This window comes from Balaenoptera acutorostrata, chromosome 10 (assembly GCF_949987535.1).
Source record: "Balaenoptera acutorostrata chromosome 10, mBalAcu1.1, whole genome shotgun sequence".
NCBI classification, from domain to species: Eukaryota; Metazoa; Chordata; class Mammalia; order Artiodactyla; family Balaenopteridae; genus Balaenoptera; species Balaenoptera acutorostrata.
In genome coordinates this window covers 15,715,319-15,736,134 of record NC_080073.1, presented here as the reverse complement: position 1 = coordinate 15,736,134, position 20,816 = coordinate 15,715,319, and the positions used below count along the sequence as shown (strand labels likewise).

The following is a 20,816-nucleotide window of genomic DNA, read 5'->3' as shown; positions in this document are numbered from 1 at the left end:
TTGAAATGTCAGAGGTCTAACAACTATAAGCACAACCAGTGAAGTTTAAGTACATTTACTCATCAGTTACTGTTTTGCATCGATTATCCTGTAAAAAGGAGTTAAATGCCAGATAATTCCCCAAGTTGACAAGCACACACTGTGAACGTATTACCAGATCCCATCCAAAGACTGACTCACAAAATAATTCCTGTCTACAAGATAATGACCAGAGAGAAGCAATTTGTTTAAAAAAAAAAAAAAATCTTTCACAAAAGGGTTAAATAGGAACAGACTAGTTGTCCCTAATTTTTGTTTGTTTTGTTTTCTTTTTAACATTAAATATGAATAAAAGTAATGTATTATGAGGTCCTTGGTTTATTTATGGCAATTAAAAAAAAGTCTTTGTTCTCCTGGAATGTATAATCTAGTTGGAGAGACAGACAATAAGCAAATACATGAGAAATAAAACAATACCATTTTGAAAAATTCAATGGAGGAAAATAATATACAGACTTTTGTATGTAGCTTGTTAATGAATATGCATTTACTCATTGAATGGGTGAACCTTATATTACAGTCAAAAATGAATTTCAGTTTATTTTATTTAGCTCATGTTCTATTATATATGAATTATCTTTAAAATGTGTCACATTTAATATTGATAGAAAAATTTTTTTAATGTAATGTATTAAATTTGAACTTACTGATAGAACTAATCTTTTTAGTTAGCATTATCTTCTAAGATTCACTTCTCTTGTATTAAGTAGGTCATGACTCACCCACATGTTTTAAGTGTAAGAAAATGATAATAGCCTATCCCTCAAAACAGAGAAAAAGAGCCCACTGCACCCTGATTGGTTAAATAATTATACCATGATGAGTTTTGCTTGACTTTTCCCTGTGTTCTTACGTGTAAATGTATTTATGTTAAATTTGAACTTCTATAAAATAGCAAATTTCTAATCTCAAAGACTCCAGAAAACAGACGAACAAAAACAAACCAAAAACAAACAAACAAAAAAAACCCAATTCACTAATGTTTGGGAAATAGGAACTGCTTCAGTTACCTGATTGTATGATCACAGCCAAGTTGTTTCACTACTAAAGGACGTAGGATTTATTATTTCTACTGCAAGTATAATAAGAAAATCCATCACCTTTAAAATGAATTTAGGCAGTACAGAAAATCTGTCCAGTTTCTAGATGACTCATTGTAACCTTGCTTTGTCCATAGATCTCTTTGACAATACGATAGAAGTATAGTTTTGCTCTAGAAAATTATACATAGAAAGTTTTGCTAACAGTTTCACGGCTTTTCAGATCCTTTGAAGGGCACTCAGGGACCCCATCTAGAGATGCCTAGCCATCAAGTTAAGAACCTATTTTATAGAGATTTCTTCCTTCCGAGCAGCTTCATGAGCGGAGGGAAGGCTGGTGGTCCTTCCCCACCACTCACATCCCTGACTCCGTATTGCTCCTCTGGTCTGTTATCTTTGGTGGGGGCCTATTTGAGAAATTGCTGAGGTTTTGTTGTCCACTGTCTGAAAGCCAAATACAAAGTATTCCTGCAGTTTCTTTGGGAGCCTAGGCACCAAGGAGGCTGGCAGTTTAGGTAAGATTTTTCTTAAAAGTGTTGCCTATGGTGGCACAGTTAGTTTTAAATTTTTCCAGAGAGCTTTATCAAATGTAACTATTTTTCTTGAAGCAAAACATGTGTAAATTGAATTATAGTATTTGTACACATTTATTGTCAGGTGGGACTGAAGGAAATTGTAATTGCAGATTGTAGTATGGAACTAAAAGCTTGTGGCCTGATTTATCCGGACAATGCTAAAGCCTCTGGTGAATTTATATCTATATGAGAGTAGAAAATATCTTGGGGCAAAACTTGGAAAGCAAAACATAAACAATGACTATGAAAATCTCAGAAAGTTTTTGTTTTGATATTTTTTCCTCCTAGCTAATTTAAGTATTCACCCTGGAATAGGCATAGACTTGAAATTATTTTGCTGATGTAGTGCTATACTTTCAACTTAATTCCATCCAATCCCTCTAATAAGTATTTTAGTAAAGTAGACTGAGTCCAGAAGCATTGCAAATTCTGTGAGAACACTATATATGATATTATTGAATCACTTGCATATACAGACAAAACTACTACTTATATAAGTGACCCTTATAAATCTATGACTAAAATCACATTTTTATGTATTCTATATAACTGATTCACTTAAATGCACATTCCCATTTTTATGATATTAAACAGATGGTTTAAATCACATTGATGTTTTTGGAATTAAAGTACTGTTCGATTAAAAACTGGAGTGGAAATAACCAATTTCCTATATGAGAAATTCCTCCACTATATATTTCTATACAGGAAAATAAAGTGGAGGGTGGGGAACACTTTCTCATAAAAGAAATAGAAAGAGAATGGGCAAGGAGCTGGGGAAATATTTTATTGTAGAGAGGAGTACATCCTCTGGGTACTAATGTATAAAAATGCATATTATCCAAAAATATTTACTTGCTCTCTCTCTTCTCTTGGAAGGAAGATGGAGGAGGATGGATGGAGTCAGGTAGAAAGAGTTCTGACTGAAAAGCCATGGAAAAAATCCCATTTACATCCATGGAATTCATGGCCATGCCCTTTTTATTTCTGCAACTTCTCTGAGAGTGGGGAAAAAACCCCAGAATATAGAACAAAGTGTAAACAAAAGCTAAAACCCTCTGTGGAATCTCTTAGTAAATTCTTTCATATGTGAACTGTTAGGCATAATCCAGGCATCTAAATTGTGAGAGTCTCTACTTGGGGAGGTAAGGGAGTAACTTTCAAGGTTAAATTTACAGAATGACAACATTTTTCACAAGGATTTCCAAACCAAAGAGCGGGATTGAAGATCTCCCAAGAAATGATACCTTTATTGCAGCGTTTCTTGGGCCACTTAGGGTGGCTTCTCTGTCTCTGACTCAGCATATCTGTGATCACGCGGGATGAGTCTGGTCTTCTGTTTTAGCCTTTGAAACCCATGGAGCAGAATGGACCTGGACTGGAGTACAGAGTGACCTGGAAACCACAGGGCGCCCCGGTGGAGTGGGAGGAGGAAACAGTCACAAACCACACCCTGCGGGTGATGACATCTGCTGTCTATGCTCCGTATGATGTCCAAGTCCAAGCCGTCAATCACCTGGGCTCTGGCCCTGAGCCTCAGTCAGTGACCCTCTATTCTGGAGAGGACTGTAAGTGGCGCATCTGAAACCCCAAGTACTTCAAGAATCGTTTCTCTCAAGTATGTTACACTCTGTCGATGAATAGTTTTGAGCAACTACTGCATGCAAAGTGGATGTACTAGCTGTAGGAGATAAAAAGACATAGAACACACAGTTTCTACTCCAGGGTTGACTGCAGGAGAGTTGATCAGTATAGGGTGGTAAGGAAGAATGTTGAAAGGTTTAATTTTATTCAGTTTCCCAAAAAAGCTATTTCTATAATGAAAATCAAAGGCTTGGAATCAGCAGTGCCCACAGTTAAGCAGCATAACTGTCATAAGGTTTCCAATCACATCTGCCCTTACTTGTCAGGGACTTCCTAACAGCTGCCTGCTGTCGCACCCTGGCCTCACAGCTGGAGCCTTCCTAACGGAGATGAGGTGCACACCCAGATTTGCATATAGAATCTCACGTGCGTGCATGTGTGCACGTGCACACACACACACAGAGTTCTGAGGTACTGGTGATATGATCTTATGATTAAATATTTAAACCATAATAACAGCTGCAAATAAATTATTGGAAAAAGGAAAGACTGCATTCCAAATCTCTGCACGGTAGGAGTTATTCTCATTGTTCTTGCGGTATCCGAAGTAGTATTTCGATCCAAGAATAGAAGAAGGTCTAGTTCACCTGCTACCTAAATTCTCACTACACAGGACTTCTCACTGTGAACTAATATATTAGTCTTGGCTGTGGTGGGTTTGGTTTATTTGTCTGTAGTTAGCTCCCCTGTAGAATGGGGATAATAATACCACTTTATAGGGTTGTTCTAAGAATGATGTGAGCCAATCCAGTATAGGCCCTCAGCACAGTGTCTGACACACAGAATATGCTCAATTAATGTCAGCTCTTCTTATTAATATTTGATTAATCAAACTCCCCAGTAATTTTAGTTATATTATTAGTCTAGCTCACATGTTTCCGGAGGCAGATGCCCAGAGAAGATTTTACTGGCCACTGTTTCCAGTTACGTTGCCCACACTGTATCCATCTGAAGGGGGGGGGGATTTTCTCAGTGTGGTCCAGGCTCTCCTCTTCTCTAGAAACCGATTTGGACCCTGAAACTCTTCTGTAATGAGAAACTCTTGGTTCCATTTGGAACTGATTCGAGACAAGTGTTTTCCTCAGATTACAAAACATGAAAGATCACCTTTTGGAAATGACCCTAATGATCGTGCTTGGAGATTATTGAAAGCTAATCCTTCTCATGTGCTTAACAGATCCTGATACAGCTCCGGTGATCCATGGGGTGGATGTGATAAACAGCACATTAGTTAAAGTTACCTGGTCAACAATTCCAAAGGAAAGAGTACATGGACATCTGAAAGGATATCAGGTTTTTATCATAGATTTTCTTCTTCTCACTGTGGAATTAATATATTTCCTGTAAATAAGAACTGATTCCAGAAGAAGCCAAAAGGGAATGTGCCACTACGGCTGATATGTTAAAGGGTTCCTATTTTCATTGCAGGTAAATTGGTGGAAAACAAAAAGTCTGTTGGATGGAAGAACACATCCCAAAGAAGTAAACATTCTGAGATTTTCAGGACAGAGAAACTATGGAATGGTTCCTTCCCTAGATGCCTTTAGTGAATTTCACTTAACAGTCTTAGCCTATAATTCCAAAGGAGCTGGTCCAGAGAGTGAGCCTTACATATTTCAAACACCAGAAGGAGGTGAGAGAATAACGATGTATTTAATAAATTAAATATCCAATTTTAAAATAAATAACAATTTAAAATAAATAACAAAGTAAATATCCCAATGGCCAAGACATTTCCTCCCTTATTAGTTAGTTAATCTGTACTTACGTCATATGAGTTAGCTTCTCAATTTAATAAACTGTAATTTTTTAAAAGAAATTTACCAATTTATGAGCGTCTGTTGTTGGCTTTGTGTTTTCCAGTACCTGAAAAGCCAACTTTTCTCAAGGTCATCAAAGTTGATAAAGACACTGCCACTTTATCCTGGGGACTACCTAAGAAATTAAATGGAAACTTAACTGGCTATCTATTACAGTACCAGATAAGTAAGTACATATTTGAACTGTATTTGCCTAGTAATGTTTCATTTTTTCTGGTTGCGTATTTGGTTTACCATGCTGAGAATCCAATTCATGGTTTGTAAGCTGGCATACTTCCTTTACAGCACAGGGGTTTGTAAACCGCCTGGCATACCAAATCCAGCCTGCTGCCTGTTTGTATAAAGAACGTTTCATTACAACACGGCCATGTCCACTCACTTAAATTTGTCTATAGCTGCTTTCTCACTAAAGTGGCAAAGCTGAGTAGTTGCCCCAAAGATTGCATAGCCCACAAAGGCTAAAATATTTACAATTTAGTCCTTTTCGGAAAGGTTTGCCAACTCCTGTTTTAGAAGAAAAGCAGTACGTTAATAGGTACCAGAAAACATGCATTTAATACGTATATATAAGAGGCCTTGAGCATTAGGAAATACGCAAAGAAAAAAGTTAATGATGTAGTAGAGATTCAAAGCACACTAACTTCCACACTACACTGCCTGTTCTGTCTCTGGTGCATGTTTCCAATCTCAACCCTGCATATATTTGTATTTGAGAATCCTCTATTGGTAGCGCAGTGGTACAGTCATGTAATATTGAGAGAACCAAGGAGTTGTCTTTGGACCATTACCCTAGGCTCTCCCCCTATGCTGCTGTGCCGTTAGGGTAAAAAAAATAATGTTTAGATGAAATCAGCTCATTTTAATCATAACACCTCCCATCTTCAGTAGTTTTCAAATCTAGGCATCATCTCAAAATGGAAATTAGGGGACTGAGCTCAAAGAAAAAATTTAAACTTTGAAGACATGAATTCCTAAACAACAAAAACACCAGGACTATAGAAACCCAGTCTCCACTGCTTGCAAAAGTCAACTTGATATAGCCCTCAACTGCCATCAGTCAGTTCAAGGCTTGCAGCAATTCAGGTCAGGTACCAGCTTTAGCTTCTGATGGCCTATTCTGTTTTAGGTACCTATGATTAAATGGATACAGCCATAACCCTATAGAGGCAACATTTTAGCGTCTTTGAGTGTTTGGTATATAGCAGGATCAGTAAGTACTAAGAATTCTCCCTGCATTTTTTTTTTTCATTAAAACAGGAAATCTATGAGGTATGTACCATCACTACTTTATGGATGAGAAGCATATAGAGCTCACTTACAGAGAGCTGTGCAGTAAAATAAGTGTTACACAAGGATTCAGACCCAGCTCAGTCATTCTAGATGCTGAACTGTAAAGCCTACACTATTCCATGGACTGGATTTCAAACACGTAGAAAGCAGTGAAGAAATATTTGAAGACTTTTCAAATGTCACTTTGTTTGATAAAGATATGCCTTATCTTTATCCTCCTAATGAAGAAACTCAACATTAAATTCCAACCTTCATGTTGAGCTGTATATAATCTATAAATTTATTTTTAAAACAAGTTCTTAGAATATATAGAGAAAAGGCTGAAATAGTAACAATTGCAGTGGTTACTGTACCACTTGATATGTGGATTTTTTAATAAAATGATATAATTATATACTTATTCTGCTCTCTATTAATATTAAGTGATTGAAATATTTTTAGGTGGCTTATATATTTTTGTGGCTCTTATATGATCTAAATAGTTGTCGACTATGTATATGAGAGCTCTCTCTGTACTTTCCTGAATTCTTACGTTGATTGTGGTAGTTTTTCAATTGATTGGTGGTATTTTACAGGAATGCTCTCCAATAATCTACAAATGGTGATTATTTTACTTTCTTCTTTCCTGTGTTTGGATTATTAGTTTCTTTTTCATTTCCATTCATATCGTTGCATTAAATAGACCAATGGAGGCATTTTTATGTTAAAGAGTAAATGTATTTTTTGATGGCCTCTTGGACTGAGAGTCAAGAGTGTTTATTCTAGTCATTTTCTTACCACTAATGGCTGCACAGTTTTGGAAATACCATTTCATCTCTTGGATTATTCTTATGGCAGTCTTACAGTACTTTGTGCTCTTGAACAAATATCATGATCTTGCTATGTGGCAGATTCTTTGAAAGGCACTATCTAAATCATCTTTTTCCGTATATCACTTTACATAGTGCTTAGTATACAGTAGATATTTTTAAATATGTAATTTACCAGTTTCTTGAGTCTACATATGCGAGTACTTATTTGGTGCCACATATTAAACCAGAAACTATAGAAGACTCATGTAAATTATTGTCCAAATTATCACACCAGAAGGAGATTAAAAAATACTTAAGGATACAATGAAAATATAATAATGGGGGAAAGTTCATCATTTTAAATAGGTGTGGTAAAGCTGGGGTGATTTTCCAGTACGGCATAGTGATTAAGAACATGGGCTCTGGAGTGAAAAGGCTGTAGTTTGGATTCAAATCCCAGCTTGCCAGTTAGTGGCTCTAGGTCTAGGCAAGGTGTTTATTGTTGCTAGACCTTAATTTTCCCATGTATAATACATCATAATAATTACATCTACCTCAGAGAATTAAGTAAGTTGATAGCTCTGAATAATTAAGATAATATCTTGCAGACCACAGCATACATAGAAGCAAAAATAAGAGACAACATAACTTGAATGGTTAAGGCTGTGAAATTTGAGCCGTTGATATGCCTGTTTATTTCTTTAGTAAATGACACCTATGAGATTGGAGAACTAAATGATATCAACATTACAACTCCATCAAAGCCCAGCTGGCGTCTCTCAAACCTCAATGCAACTACCAAGTACAAATTCTACTTGAGGGCTTGCACTTCAAAGGGCTGTGGAAAACCCATCACTGAGGAAAGCTCCACGTTAGGAGAAGGGAGTAAGTACAGGAGGTTTATGCATGCTATGTTTTAAACTGCTCTGAAAGGACTGCGCCATGCTAGTCACTGTTAAGTTAGAAATGATTGTGATCTCAATCTGTCTGACCTTCTGTTTTCCACTGACGTAGAGAATTTATTTATCTTGTTTCTAAAGTTCACGTTGACTTAATGTATGAACTTCTACACATCAGTAATCAAACTATAGCCTTAGTGTATATAAGGTCAGGAACTATAATTTTGCTTAATTAAAATAGGGGGATATAAGGTCAAAAAGTTACTCGTAAGATTAGTAGAGGGGTATTTTTCTTTTGGAAATGTTTCTACACAGGAAAATATTTGCCTCTTGCACTGGTAGACCTTTTGCAACACTGATCTAATACATTTCACCTTCATGTCATGACTCATATATACATTGATTCATATATCAATTTTCTTTTACTCTCTACTGGTTGATGCCAAATAACTAGCTTGAAAATGGCTCATAAATCTCTGGTTTCATTTGTACAATTCTCCTAATGCAATTGCACTTTTTTTTTCCCAACTCATGGCCATTTCCCTTCCCAAATTATTTCTCCAATTATGATTTTAGCGGTATTTTTACTAAGCTTTCTATGTTATCAACAGGGCATCAGGAGAGAAAATAAGAAGGTAGAACAAGAAAGGGAAATGGATTGGAGGAATGGATATACACACTAATAAGTTTAAAAAGAGGGCCTTGTGTAGAATTCAAGTCGATCAGACTTAGAGGGATATTTGAGGCAGGCAAAAGGAAATGGGAGATGGTAGGAAGGGAAATGTAAATAAGTCATTTATGTGTCATATACTATGTGTCCACTGTTCTGGATGCTTTCCCAATTTTTAGACTATGGAAAAAGAAAAAATAATGAAGAAAATTGAATTGTCTATCATTTATAAAAGATACATATGGAAATGTATTTAAATTTGTGAATCAGTGTAAAATCAGTGTGTTTGTGTGAATGGTTATGCTGTGACCTTTATTGTCAGTTTGTTTCTTCCTCTTATTTTGTTCCTACTGTAGCTAAATAATGAAGAGCTTATGTTTTCCTCAGACTCCCTAAATACTCAAAACTCCCTTTTATGGGGAAAAAAATATATGTATATGTTCAAAATGGTTTCTCCCCAAAAACCCACAAGTTATTCCCAAGGATGAATTAGACACCAAGTGAAATGAAGAACTCATTTACTTACTCCTAAGAGGTAGATTTAAAGATGGTGATTGAAAACTTTCTAGACTAAAAGGTTCTTACTTCTCAAGAGTTCAAATGGGTATCAAGTGTTCAACACAAAGAAAATAAGTCAGAATAGTGGTAATGTAAATATGCAACTTTTGTATTTTCTAAAACAGAATTTAAGGCATGGAGAGGGTTTTTTTGTTTTTTGTTTTTTAGGACCAAGACCATAGTATGTGTCAGAAATGCTAATCCCATTCCTGCCAATTTGAAGCATGTAAGAAAAAAAATTCACAAAATTGCCTTACAATAGTTAGGCATTCTAGTATATATGGAAATATTTGGAGAATTTGGGCTTGGTTGTGTTTATGTTTGACAAACTCTCTTCAGAGGGTAGAAAATGCTGTTTATGTGGTTTTATAAATGATGCTACATCTTTTCTGCAAATTAAAGCTATAACTAATGTGCTTGAGTGTTTTACAGCATATTTGTTCACTCTCTCATGTGTTGTAATTTGAAAATGTTTCTTACTAGTATGTTTGTGCTCTTTTTCAGGATTCTGCATTTTCAGCTACTGTCCCCTTCCCTAGTTGACACTGATTTTTCTTCTATAGGCCTATCTTGCCATATTTACAGGAAAGAAACTGTAATCTCCTTCTGCCACTCAATTTCGGCATGATCTTTGAAAAAAAGAGAAAAATATATATATATACTTCTACTGAGGAGATCCATCTTGCTATCACTAAATACTCTAAAAATGATAAGTCCTGTGCAAATTGGAATGTATTTCTGTGTATCTCTCTTCTCTTTCCATAGATGGCACATTTTAAGGTCATCTGGCATTAAGTCAGAGAGTGGGATCTGATACACAAGCATTTTTTTCCCCATCATTTTCTGGTTGTCACTCTGAGTTTCAGGTGGCTCACATTCCCTAATCTAACTGGGGGAAAAAAATGGAGTTCATCAGAAATATTCTTTTTTGTATCATTACTGGTTTGAATAAAACACTTGCTTTGCTCTATTTTTCAAAAGCTTGCACTACTTAATGTAACACTAAATTTCTGTTTTTCAAAGGCCAAATTAATTGTGTTTTGTTTCAATGGTGCCCAATCTTGAAGGCTTTCTTCAGCTAATATAACGGGTCTTATTTTTCCCATAGTGCCATTATTTAACGGTCCTTGTGTTATCAGTAACTATATCATCAATTTTCACTCTGTGGTGAAAAGTTGTAACTAAATTTTAACGTGTGACACATTCTCATTTACAACAGTGTAATAACCCCTAATATTCTCAACATGGAATATATTTCCTTTTCAATATAACTTGTTAACATTTCTTGGTTTACATTTATTTTTTTGAGTTAATTTGTAGCAAAAGTATGGATCAAAAGGAAAAATATTTTAGGTATTTTGTTATAATATTAGAAATTAAATGTATACTTTAATGACACTTGAGTCATATTTTTATCTGCTGATATTCTACAATTAATATATTGACATATTCACGTTTCTTTTGAAAAGTGTAAATTTCTCACTTTGAAAATCTCAATGCATTTCATTTAAATGTACCTGTAAACCTGCACTTTTATGTAGCTTAAGTTTCTACAGTTTTCAAATATTTAATATATGAGCATACTATGATGCTATTCCATCAATATTTATGAAGACAACCAAGGCAAAAAGAAGTAATAATACAGAGTTAAGATTTTAATGCCATGTGCTTTCACTTATAAGCCAACATTGCCATATTCCGTCCCTGCTAGGTTTGTGAGAGTCCAAATTGCAACAGATGACATTGTATAACGTTTTTGAAGTCTGTGTTTGGTTTTAAACCATTCGTATGACCAGGCGGATTTATAGTATCAATCACTTCATTAATAAGTGCATCATCTTAAAAGGACATGAATTCAGTTCATTTCATTTACTCCATATCAGCATATTAGAAAAGAAAATCTTGAAACGTTGCTTTTCTTGATCTTCAGATAATTCAGAAACTGAGGGAAAAAATGCTACAAAGGGCTCTCTTATTCATCTCAAATAACAATACTTTTTTACTTTTCATGTCCTACTTTTCAGTGATGACGATTCGTATGATTTAACTGTGTACGTTTCTTAGGTAAAAGTGTCGGGAAGATATCAGAAGGAGTAAATCTTACTCAAAAGATTCACCCAGTAGAGGCATTTGAGCCGGGAGCTGAACATATAGTTCGCCTATTGACTAAGAATTGGGTTGATAACAATAGCATTTTTGAAGATGTAATTGAGACAAGAGGGAGAGGTGAGAAATGAGACTCTGTTTGGAGCCATCTTAGACAATACATCTGTGTTCTGTAGATTATTTAATGTTACATACTTCCTATGTTAAAGATAAAAATACGAAGTATGTTAGCTATAAAAACAGTAGTTTCCATTTGTTTTGGCATAGCATTTTAAAATTGTCAAAATGAAAAATGTTTCACTAAGGTCCGAGTTATCCCTTATTGTTTTTTACCAGAGTAGTTGCCTAAAAATGTCTGCTGCTAATTAACATGTGTTAATAACAGAAACTAAAAAGAAAACCACAACCAAAACCCCAGAATCTCCATAGCAATCTGCATGTAACCGAGGCAGCTTGTGCTTTTGCTTGCTTGCTGTTGCTGCTGTATTTAACTGCATCTGTCTCTACTGTCTCTCTTTGGTTTTCATTCTCAGAATCAAACGCAATTTGAGAGGGCCCTTTCTAAAAAATGATTAAATGATTTATCAGTATTCTCCCAATGAAATGTCCTTCAAATCACATTCCCTCTAGGGTCACTCCAAGGAAAAATAAAATTGATGCTATTTTGTACGTTTAAAAATGATGTTTAATTTTCCCCAGAGGGGCATAATTCCAAAGACCGTTTCTAGTGCTCAACGTGTGACTTCTCTTTGTACAACAGAATATGCTGGTTTATATGATGACATCTCCACGCAAGGCTGGTTTATTGGATTGATGTGTGCAATTGCTCTTCTCACGCTAATATTGTTGACTGTTTGCTTTGTGAAGAGGAACAAAGGTGGAAAGTACTCAGGTAAAGTTGTTTCTTAATATGACTTTGAATTTTATTAAATCCTCTTTAATTTCTAGGAGGCCATCTTCAGAGACATCTTTAATTTTTTTAAATTACACATTTAAGTCAAACTGATATTAGCACATTAGGTATACTGAGAGGGGGAAAGAAATTCCTATATTAACTAACCAAAGGGAATACGTGTGGTCTAGAATATTATCTCTAGGTGGTTACTTGTTTTCTTGGTTCTAGTATATAAAATAGGCTCTAGGGAGACATATAATACTTCCAAGCTTCTATTTTCTATCCATAAAATATCACAGATGTTGGGAAGACCTGTTACTAAGTCACACTCATATATTTCAATGTTTAAAGAAGGACCCATTTATAGTATGCCTCTCTACACATTCATGACCCAGAGTTGTTTTGCACTAGTCCATTCTAATAGTACTGGCTCTGCTAGTCAACTGCATTATCTTAACCAGTGCTGGGAATGCATTTCTTATTACCATGACATATATCGGATACACTGCCTCTTGAATTAATTAATTATTAATTAATATCTGGCTTTACTTTCATTCAGTGTCCAAATTTCTTGTCTTTTTCGGATATCCATGTTTTGTTGTTACTATTATTTTTGCTTAGCATTCATGATGCTTTTACACAGGGGGAAAGATTTGGATCCCAGTGCTATTCGTTTGCTGATGTTCAGATCAGTGTGAAATTCTTTACTGGCTTATGATTCATCCAGCAAATATTTTGGGGAGCCCATTATGTGTATATTGTACAATCAAACGAGAGAATAATTTCTAAATTGTAAAGTTACACAGAATTTATGCCATTATACATGTTTTTTCTTGCTTAGACTGAATTTGTTAGGAATTAGATTTTTAATGACTAACTAATGAACGCTCGAGGTAATTAACTGGAAACTTTAAAGAGATAGATAGAGCATTTCCTTTTGAGTGTCCCCAACAAACTGTCATTTGTGAAATGTTGCCCTCTGCAAATTCTGAAGAAGCTTCTTCAAATCGTGCCCAGAAAAGAAAAACAAGTCAGCATTTCATTTTTAGGACAACTAAGAGAAACTCTCAGGTCTCGGCAAGTAGTTAGTAGTAAAAGGTGCCATCAAGAAGGCTTTTAGTTCGAGTTTTCCTGGTAAAGTGAAGCGAGAGCCTCCTTGGCCTGTACCCCACTATGCAGAATAAATCTAATTTATTCTATGTCATGATAGACTTGAATATTCTGATTATTGAGGCAGTTTGGAGTAAGAGAGAGAGAACCACCAAATGATTGACTTTTTCTTAATTCCCTTTACTTTAATGACATAGATCTGCTATCAGCCAATGACATCTTCAAAAAGTTTAGGATAGTAAAATGTGTACACAGTAATTTGGTCTTCATGAAGAGACCATAACAAAGTTATGGAGTCCAAGTTATGGACTCTTCCAGTATGACGCGTTGCCCACATAACACTACATTACTTGTGTGCATATCTGCAGCAGCCTGTAACTCTGATGACACATAAAGACAAGCCAGAGAATCCTTTTTCTTTTTTTATTTGAACGCAGAGATAACTCTGATGGGTGATAGGTACAACCACAACAAACCTTTCACTGTCAACAGCACTGTTAAATATGTCTTTAAAAATTCCTTGTATTAACTCCCCTCCTCCTTTTTTTTTTTTTTTTTTTCAGTAAAAGAAAAGGAAGATCTGCATCCAGACCCAGAAGTTCAGTCAGTGAAAGACGAAACCTTTGGTGAATACAGGTAAACATTACGTTCCATTGAAAAATGTACCAAATCACATATTCATCAGGTTATAAGCTTACAAATATAAAAAAGTGTTTCTTTTTAACGATTACAGGACTATATTTTAATACTCCTATAAAGAATAGTCTGTTGTTTAAAAAGAAAAAAAAAAGGGGGGGGCCTTCTTAAGTGGCCCAATCACATTTGGTAGCAGTCAGATTTCTCTGTGCCGAGGTGGAGATGTAACTGCTGTCTAGGTAGCGTGTGTGCTAGGACACTTTTCTTGAAAGGTGTTATGCAAAGGACACTATTGTTATTTAGATTGAATATCTATATATGGAGCAGCTAAAACAGCTTGTAGTCTCTCCTCACCATGGCCATTGTGAACCCAGGTTGTGTGCAGTTTACACCCATAAACCTATATCCTGTGCACCTACGGTGTGTACCTAAAAGGTGATTGAGTCACAGAGCATGTCCTCAAGATGAACCTAGTCTTCAGAGGAAAAAAGTATCAGTGCAAATAACTGTAATTAATGAAAGGGAATAAGAGAGTGAAAAAGGGAGCAACCATTTCTGCCTAAGAGGAGTTCTGGGAAGGGTCCATTCCAAAGGAGGAAAGGACGAAAAAGACTGTGTTACTCTTAACTCCCAGACCAAACTTATGAAGGTATAAAAGTGTGTCACACGTAGGAGAAATTGCAAGAAATCTGGTATGAGGTAGGTACCTCTTCTTTTCTTACCTGTTCTTTTTTAGGATGCCATCGTTGTCGGTCAGGTCCTCTGTATACGGCAGCCAAAGGGGCTGTTACAGTTTCCAGGCATACATGGCCATTGGCACACAAGACCAGCGTCCATACCAAATAACGGACTTGATTGGCCTCACCCTGGATCATTACTGTAATCAGGGATGTGGAGTATTCTGATCAGCCATCCTGCATTAACTGAAGTACATCTGAGCCTCATTCTAGGCTCTACTTCGCTCTATACTTAACTTTTCTTTCTTCCATCTGAGGTGCTTTCCACGAAGGAGCATTAAAGGCTGAAGGGAGAGAGAGAGAGAAAAAGAAAACTTGGAATTAATTATACACATTTAGGAAATGGTGACTCAAATCCCACAAGGCAGGGATCACTGAGAGCCTCTGGCAACTGTTGAAAATACTTTTGAAAGACAGATATTACTAGTTCGATTTTATGAGGAAAAAACTAAGACATGCCTTATTTAAAACCCATTCCCTCATATTTTGCTGCTGCTGTAAAAAAAGACAGGTACAATCATCCCCTGCAAGCTTTCACCTGGCATCTTGTTAGTTAATACAGTTTCCCTCATCTTTTCCCCAAAACTACATGTTTATCTGGAAAATTATGCAAGGAGACAGTTACGTAACGTGAATTCTCGTCTTTCCAGCTTCTGGTAAGAGTTGCTTCGCTATTATTTGTGGCCTGGTCCTTAAGGTAATGCCACATTTTGTCTTTTTGTTTTCTTCGTATTTGCTTTTATAACTGTAGCATCCCAGTTCGGGAGCCAGTTACTGTATGAGGCAGGACAGTCTGGGTCATGCTGCTGTTGAAAACAAAGCCCTATATTTTTCTTTCTCAAACTGCGTGTGCAACGCAGATGGCTCGAGCCATCTTGGTCACTTGGGAGCACCGGCTGGTGAGCGAGCATTGAGGGTCAGCACAGCAGAGGAAATGGAAGATGGCAAATGGAGCACAGGCTGGAAAGTGGCATATGTCACCTCTGCTCACTTTGGCCAAAGCAAGTCACAGGGCAGTGCCTAACTCAGAGGGCAGTGAAGTATCATCCTGCCATGCTTCCCGAAAGCTGAGATATGGACCTATTTGATGAACAGCACCAGTGACTACCACATACTGTCAAGTGCTACTAGCATGCTAATTATATTTTTCTCCCAAATTTTCCTGTTTTAGAATTTTATAAAATCTTCTAATTTGGTGTACAGCTTTCTAGTGTGATGGAAGTTGATATTAAAAAAAACCATCATCTAGAAATTAAGAAAACTATATCATTTTATAGACCTTTTACTAACTCAGACTTGCTTTTGTTGAAGAATAGAACGCAAAGCATAAATGAATATAGGATACTTGTAGTATTTCTGGTCTAAAAATGCCAGCTTTTTTTCTTTTTTTAATTTAACAAACCTAAGTTTATTAAAGAAAGTTCTTTGGTTACCAGAAACAGAATTTGATTGATTAACCTAAACAAGAGAGACATTTCTGGAGGGATTTGGAGGAACATGCAGGATCAAAGGTAAAGAAAGACAGAAGATCGAGACTTGAGTTCGAGACTAGGGTTCGAGAAGTTCATGAAAGTGAAGGAAATAACATTTGTTCTCTATGTAATCAACAGATTGAATATCTGCATGTCTCAATTTTAAAGGCAAGCAGGACTGTTGTGAGTTTCTCAATTACTCAGAACGACACAAATTGGTAATGATGATTTAAACATTTCTTTGTGAAAGGAGTCATTCAGGATTTACCTGTCTTCAGTGCTAATATGAATATCCGGAAAGTGTAAAAACCTATTAGCACTTGTGCCTGAGTCTTGCTTTATTTACATGAGTACCCCACGTTAGATTTTGTCGAATTCTTTTTTTTTTATTTTCTAGTGACAGCGATGAAAAACCTCTCAAAGGAAGCCTTCGGTCCCTTAACAGGGATATGCAGGCCACAGAAAGTGCCGACAGCTTAGTCGAGTATGGAGAAGGTGACCACGGTCTGTTCAGTGAGGATGGGTCATTTATTGGCGCCTATGCTGGATCTAAGGAGAAAGGATCGGCGGAAAGCAATGGAAGTTCTACAGCAACATTTCCACTCCGAGCGTAAACACAGAGCATAGAAACACATCAGCGGTTCACACCAACCTTCCATATTTATCTGTTCAAGGGAGCAAGAACTTTTCCTATAGGAATAGAAACATTGTGGCAAAAGACTTCATCCAGAATTTGAACTTCCTGCAGTTGTGTTGAGAACAATAGCACTGCCTTGAAAAAGTAAAATATCTAGCACTACACGCCTGTGGTTTTTTTTTTTTTTCAGGTGCTCAAAATGCAGAACACAAAACAAATCCTGTATTTAGATTCACCTCACCTGAATCCAAAGTATCCATCCAGTGAACTCCATATTTGCCTGGTTTTACTCTTCACTGTGTTTGCAGAGATGTTGCTACCTTGTGGGTTTTCTGTGTATGCACATGTGTATTCCGTCTCGGAGAACTGTCTTAGTGACTTCGCTTCCTGACAGGTTAAAAGATGGTAAGCAAACTGGTTATTTAAAATGTAAAGAGAATGAATGTCTTACTTAAACAGTTCGTTGAATATATACAGTCTAAATTTATTATTTAAAATTTGAGTAGTAGAAGTCTTAGGTGAAATGATCAACTAGTATTTATTGAGCTCCTAACTAACTCTTTGCCCAGAGATGCTCATGCTTAAACAGAATTCTACCTTTCTCAGTATCAACGTGAATTTGTACTTTCTATCACTTATGACATCTACAAACATCTTTGTTTTTTGTGTTTTATTGGACTCAATTCAGCTGCAAAAGAAGCAGTGGTCAGAAGGTTATCTTATGAAAGAACAGGCAGGAGGTGTCCGTAATGCTGTGGTCTAATAACTGGTATCTATTTAATATCTCCATTTCTAAATTGATTGCTTGTACCTTTTCTCTATGTTTGTATAATGGTATGTTCCACATATTTCATGAATGCATTGTAAATATTATGTTAATATTTACACAGTCTAAAATAGAGATTGTTTTATTTTGGGGTGAGAAAAAGAACATCATTAACAGGCATGTCTTGTACAGCTGGAGTATATAGTAATACACCATGTTTCATCATTCCAAAGCTACAACCAATCACATGAGGTTCCCAAACTGAAGACTCTGTACAAAGCATTTGGATTTTGTTCTTATGTGCTTTTCCCACCATCTCAAAATAAAATATCATATAAATATTGAGGGGAATGATTCCATATTTTTCAAAGTACATTTTTGTTGTTGAGTGTACTCCTACCCCAGCCCCCCAAAAGAAAAACTGTTTGTTTAGAGTAGAAATTCCTATACATAGGTTTTTGCCTGTATCACATTTTAAACATCTTCAGGGTGGATAGTCTTCTATGTTCTCCTTCTGTCAAAGCCAGTACAAATTCAGGGAATTTATTCCCTGGCACGTGAGCTACTCGTCCTTCTAAAATTATACGTGGAAGCGGTTTAGAAATACTATGAAGGACGGTGCATGCATGTCAGTAAAATTCAGTGTGGAGCTTCTCATTTTATGGAAAAAATTTTTAACCTTACCTCGACATTCTTCTTAAGTGCATTTCTTAATTATGTTTAAGTGAAATTGACTCTCAGATTTTACTTTATTTTTTGAACTGTACCCATCAGTGTATGTTGTTAAAGCCTTGACTTTGATGTGTGTAGCCCGCTCTCTTTCTTGTGGACCAAAATGAGGGAGTGTGTATATAATGGTCAATGCAATAATCCACATGGAATATCTAATTATCGTTTTAAACCTTGTCTGTCCTCCAAAAGGGAGAGGCGGCAAAAGAAGGTCTTACTTAAAACAATACTTTGTGGGCTCAGGACTTGACCACCCCTCTGAAGTAAGAATTCCCAAAGTGGGAAGGCACTGTGGGCCTCACCCTGACTCTGAGGACCCACGCACCCACCCATCCAGCCCCTTGAGCTTTATCCCCATCTAATTTTAAGGCACAGCTTTTCTCAAGGAAGAATCATCCTGTTTTGGCTTACCTGGGAGGAATTTCGGGTACTCAGCTATCGATGAGGCCAAGGTTAGGACTTCTGGGTTTAGTTCCACTAGTATTCCACTTGCTCTAAACAAGGTTTTAACAGAATCGTGCAGGATGGACATAATCTCAGAAGTGCATTAGGATTAGATTATCAATTTAATTACCTTTAAGTTAGAAGGAAACAAATAGTGAAATGTTTGCTTTTCCTAGATCGCAGGGTTCTCCGTTAACTGTGTGAGTAATAAGGATGTTCCTGCTCATATTTTCTGAACGGCCAAAACTTATGGATTTGAAAAATGAGATTGCTTTCAGACTGCCTTTTGCTATCACTCTCTATTACCTTTTCTCAATAGCATGTGGTTTCTACCGGGAAGCTTCACAGAAGGAATAGGTCCATGACTAACCTTCTCTAGTCTACTGTCAATAGGATTTCAATGTAATAGGTTGTATATAATCTCAAGGACCGGTGGTGGGGATCAGTTCCTAGAGAGCTGTCCAAGGGTTGGGAAAATCCAAGTTCTCTTCCTGGTTCCAGCACTGATTTTGTACATAAACCGTAGACAAGTTGCTTGACCCCTTTGCTTCAAACTGTCTCTAAAGTGCTAATGATTATCTCAGTTACCTTCTCTCTGTCACAGGGTGTTCTTTTTTATGAAGAAAAAATTGAAAATGATAAAAGCTAACATGCCTTCTAACTTCATACACCTATAATCTAATGATAGGTCGAAAATCACCCCACACATACCAACTCAACTTTTTTCCTGTGAACACATAAATATATTTTTATAGAAAAACAAATCTGCAGGAAATAAATCTACTGTTCAATGAGCAGTAGGATTTGCACATGCCATCAAAAATTATTAATCCGAAGATAATTAAGCAGGGTCTTTGCTATACAAAAGTGTTTTTCACTAATTTTGCATGTGTATTTATAAGAAAATGTGAATTTGGGGGATTTATTCTGTTGGTGTAAAGGCATCTGATGTTTTAGATGTATCCATGTTTATAAAAGTGTAAAGCACAATGAAATTATGCTGGAATTCTCAAATAATATTTTTCCTACTTTATATTCATGGAAGAGATGAGCTCAAGAGAGAACAAAAATGAGAAATGTTGTTGGTGTGATTTTCTAAGCATTTAAAACATAATTGCCAATTGAAACCCTAAAAATGTTTACATGTCATTAAGATATGATTCTTGTAACAATTTTACATTGATCATAAAGGGATTGGGTTTGTAATCTGTGGTCGTATATATCCTAGTGTGCCCATAGTGAAATAAGTAGGGTTGAGCCAAAGCTTTCTTTGTTTGTATCTTAAATCGTTTGATTACAACACCAAAACAGATACAAGGTATGTAGAAACTGGTTTACCTGCTTTTCTGTTGGCTTAGATTAATATTCATAGTAGAACTTGCTTAAAATGTGTTTGTATTGTAGGTGGTGTTTGTATTACACTTATGAATATGTATGGTTTAAAAAAATATTTTCAGTATACAAGAAATTCAACTTTCCAAATAAACGTTCGCCTTCATGTACTCTAAAAACGTTTGTATTCTTTTCTACCCAGATGAGAAGAATCAGAACTTACGTATCAACCTTAACTTCAGTTGCCTCTGATCCTGGGATATCTACAAATGAACTGTAATTTAGTAGAACATAAATGAGGTGTAAATAAAGTATTTTGATTTGAATGACTATATTTACAAACAGACCATCTAACATCATGCACATCTACAAACTGTAATATGCCAATAAACTCTATGTTTATGATAGATGTGAAATTAAGATGAATGTATATTCATCTGATTGTTTTTAGAACAATGTAGAAATGTTGCTTGGCAAGAAAACATCCAATATGCTGTACTTTCAAATAAGGCTAGTGGGTATTTGGGGCACTGCATCTGGCTCAGCAGACAATCTATGGACAATTGTGATTTTTAAAAGTGTTTTCTGTGTACTAAGCAGTTTACATACAGTATGTATTTTTTATT

General features: G+C 36.1%; 1 protein-coding gene across 13 annotated transcripts in view; it reads left to right on the top strand.

The window, feature by feature from the left end:
* The window catches only part of CHL1 (cell adhesion molecule L1 like), a 207,350-nt gene extending 186,988 nt beyond the window's left edge, over window positions 1-20,362 (top strand). For 12 of the 13 annotated variants that reach the window (XM_007192457.3, XM_057555110.1, XM_057555111.1 and 9 more), the window contains 9 exons: window positions 3,000-3,222; window positions 4,476-4,591; window positions 4,727-4,931; window positions 5,162-5,284; window positions 7,905-8,084; window positions 11,391-11,552; window positions 12,193-12,324; window positions 14,001-14,073; window positions 16,680-20,362. In XM_007192457.3, the coding sequence (XP_007192519.1) occupies window positions 3,000-3,222; window positions 4,476-4,591; window positions 4,727-4,931; window positions 5,162-5,284; window positions 7,905-8,084; window positions 11,391-11,552; window positions 12,193-12,324; window positions 14,001-14,073; window positions 16,680-16,896 (1,431 nt within the window). In that variant the 3' untranslated portion in view covers window positions 16,897-20,362. The remainder of the gene's footprint in view (window positions 1-2,999; window positions 3,223-4,475; window positions 4,592-4,726; window positions 4,932-5,161; window positions 5,285-7,904; window positions 8,085-11,390; window positions 11,553-12,192; window positions 12,325-14,000; window positions 14,074-16,679) is intronic. The other variant, XM_057555112.1, reaches the window with a different exon arrangement.
* The last annotated feature ends 454 nt before the right edge of the window (window positions 20,363-20,816 follow it).